At 38.4% G+C, this 3,233-nt stretch overlaps 1 protein-coding gene across 1 annotated transcript; it reads left to right on the top strand.

Moving 5' to 3' along the window:
• Positions 1–1,097: 1,097 nt before the first annotated feature.
• On the top strand, positions 1,098–2,021 carry LOC126492879 (olfactory receptor 11H7-like). Its single transcript, XM_050129517.1, has one exon. It carries the CDS (start codon positions 1,098–1,100, stop codon positions 2,019–2,021), a length of 924 nt encoding a protein of 307 aa, XP_049985474.1.
• Positions 2,022–3,233: the final 1,212 nt, after the last annotated feature.

Below are 3,233 nucleotides of genomic sequence, written 5' to 3'. Positions count from 1 at the left end.
TTACAACAAGATTTCTCTATGTAGCTTTGGCTGTCCTGGAACTCAATCTGTAGACCAGGCTGGTCTCAAACTCAGAGAGATCTACCAGCCTCCACATTCTTGAGTGCTGAGATAAAAGGTGTGTGCCACCACTACCCAGCAATACAACACGTTAAATGTATAAAGAAGCATGATAAATTGCCATGTAGAATAAAATAGAATAATAATACGAAATTTTTAATGCTAAAGCCAAAGAATCACTTATAAAATTAAAAATTAATTATTATAATACAAATATATTTAAATAGAAAAACAAACTGCATAAAAATTATTTATGATTATGACTTCTTTCTCCTGTTACTATTACATACTAAAAAATAAAGTCTCCTATGGAAGGAGCTTCAAAAATACTGAGTAATGTTGTCTGAAGGCTTCAAATAATACAAACTCTACTTACAATAACGTCGTTATAAAGCCTTCAAAGATACAAACTCTACTGACAAAAACATCGTTATGAAGCCTTCAAATAATACAAACTCTACTGACAAAAATGTCGTTATGAAGGCTTCAAATAATACAAACTCTACTTACAATAACGTCGTTATGAAGCCTTCAAAGATACAAACTCTACTTACAATAACATCGTTATGAAGCCTTCAAAGATACAAACTCTACTGACAACAATGGCGTGCAGTCCTCACATTGAGAGGCAATGGCACTTTGGTTGCCTCTGAACAGCGTTCAGTGAGAACCAAGCCAACATAAATCAAATGTTTTTACCATTGTTTAAATATTCTTATTTGATCGTTTGTACCTATATCTCTGGTGCTGGGATCAATCCCAAAGTTTTTGCTAAGAATGTGATATACCACTAAAGTAACTAAGATTAAATTTAGTTGATCTTCTTCTACTGCCACAGAAAACTCACAAAGCTTAGAATTCATCTTGGAAGCTGAAGGACACACTCAGAAATAGGATAGGATAAGTTCAAGGCTTATTTTTAAATATCCAATATATTTGCCTTCATGAGTCAAACCCTTAGTCCCAGAAAAGCTTCCAGATTTTTCACCAACAAAGAAACTCCTCATTATCTATCTTCTCCCCACAGGCTGCTGCTCATGAATCAGTCACAGGCATCCATAGTGACATATTTTGTCTTGCTGGGCTTTCCTGGTCCCTGGAAGATTCAAATCACACTTTTCTCACTGATCCTGCTGGTCTACATGATAACGTTGACCGGAAATATGGCCATCATTTGTGCAGTGAGGTGGAACCACCAACTCCACACCCCTATGTATATGTTCCTGGCCAACTTCTCCTTCCTAGAAATCTGGTACGTGAACTGCACAGTCCCCAACATGCTGGTCAACTTTCTTTCCAAAACTAAGATTATGTCCTTCTCTGGCTGCTTTACTCAGTTCTACTTCTTCTTTTCCCTGGGCACAACAGAATGTTTCTTCCTCTGTGCCATGGCATACGATCGATATCTAGCCATCTGCTACCCACTGCATTATCCTTGCATCATGACTAGGAAATTCTGCAGTACCCTGGTTTCCCTCTGTTGGATCATTGGGTTTTTTCTATATGTGATTCCCATTTCTTTCATTTCTCAGTTGTCCTTCTGTGGTCCCAACATCATCGATCATTTCCTGTGTGATGTGGACCCACTGATGGCACTGTCCTGTACACCCACACCCGTCATAAGGCACGTATTCTATTCTATAAGTGCTGTTATCATTGTCCTCACAAGTTTGTACATCCTTGGATCCTATACCCTGGTGCTCAGAGCTGTTCTTCAGGTTCCCTCTTCAGAAGGACGACAAAAGGCCTTCTCGACCTGTGGATCCCACCTGCTGGTAGTGTCTCTGTTCTATGGAACCATAATGGTGATGTATGTGAGTCCCACATCTGGCAGCTCAGTTGCTATGCATAAAATTATCACACTGATATACTCTGTGGTGACACCAGCTTTAAACCCTTTCATCTATAGCCTCCGTAACAAGGACATGAAATATGCTCTCCGTCGGGTCTTCTGTAGGTAGAGGGCTATTCAAAACTCATAAATAGGGTTTCTATACCTAACTGTGGGAAAACAAATGTTTCCTAAGGAATCTTCACATATGTGACACATCCTCACACAAACACAGATATACATAAATCAAAAAAAATGGATCTTGTTTCTTTATTCTGGCTAGGGCAAAATAATACATACCTTTAATCTTAGTACCTGAGAGGCAGAGGGGGGTAGAACTCTTAAGAGTTTGAGGCCAGCTGGAAATAGTGAAATCATGTCTCAAAAAATAAGAAAAAAATGTTGAAACCAAAGAGATAGCTCAGCAGGTGCAGAGTGGAGCCAGCCCGAGTCTAAAGGACAAATCAATGTGTGATACAAAGGCTGGAGTCAGAGAAGTGGCTAGAGTGCTTTGGGGGAGCCCAGAAGATTGTGAGTGGATCCCAGACTTTGCACACTGAGTGATTTAAACTGTTGCAGTTGGGTTTTGCTTTGTCCAGGTTGTTATTGTGCCCTGGTTCTTCCCTCTTCAAGGAAGGAAAGTATTCACTTATTTTTATTTTATGGGATCCCACAGTGAAAAGACTGAATTTTTAAGGATACTTTAGATTTTAAATGAGACTTTGGGTTTTTTAAGAGAATGAATTTTAAAGAGTTTGAATTTATGAAGACTGTGGGACTTTTATAGTGTGCAAAATGTTTTATATTGTGATATTTATATTGTTTTAAAGTCCATACTACTACATGTACTATGGTCCTGTAGTGCCTGTACTTTGTGTATTATGGTACTATAGTACCATATGACTGTAGTGTGGTGCCTGCCCTATGGGAATGTTCACAATACTGGAATTAGGCTGGAGATTTAAAAAAACATGCACATTGAGAGAGACACAAGGACACCGGTCATTCTTGAAACAAGAAACACACCTCAACCTCAAAGACAGACACTACCTCGGAGTAAAGGGTTGGGAAAAGGTTTTTCAGTTAAACAGACCTAAGAAGCAAGTAGGTGTAGCTATCCTAATTTCTAACAAAATTGATTTCAAACTAAAATCAATCAGAAGAGATGGAGAAGGACACTTCATACTCATAACAGGAACAATACATGAAGATGAAGTCTCAATCCTGAATATCTTTGCTCCTAATATAAAAGCACCCACATATGTAAAAGAAACATTACTAGAACTCAAATCACACATCAAATCTCACATACTAATAGTAGGAGATTTCAACAATCCTCTCT

The sequence above is a fragment of the Alexandromys fortis genome, unplaced genomic scaffold (assembly GCF_014885135.2).
Source record: "Alexandromys fortis isolate MF-2015 unplaced genomic scaffold, M_Fortis_MF-2015_v1.1 scaffold_285, whole genome shotgun sequence".
Classification (NCBI taxonomy): domain Eukaryota; kingdom Metazoa; phylum Chordata; class Mammalia; order Rodentia; family Cricetidae; genus Alexandromys; species Alexandromys fortis.
This window is presented reverse-complemented; position numbering and strand designations above follow the sequence as displayed.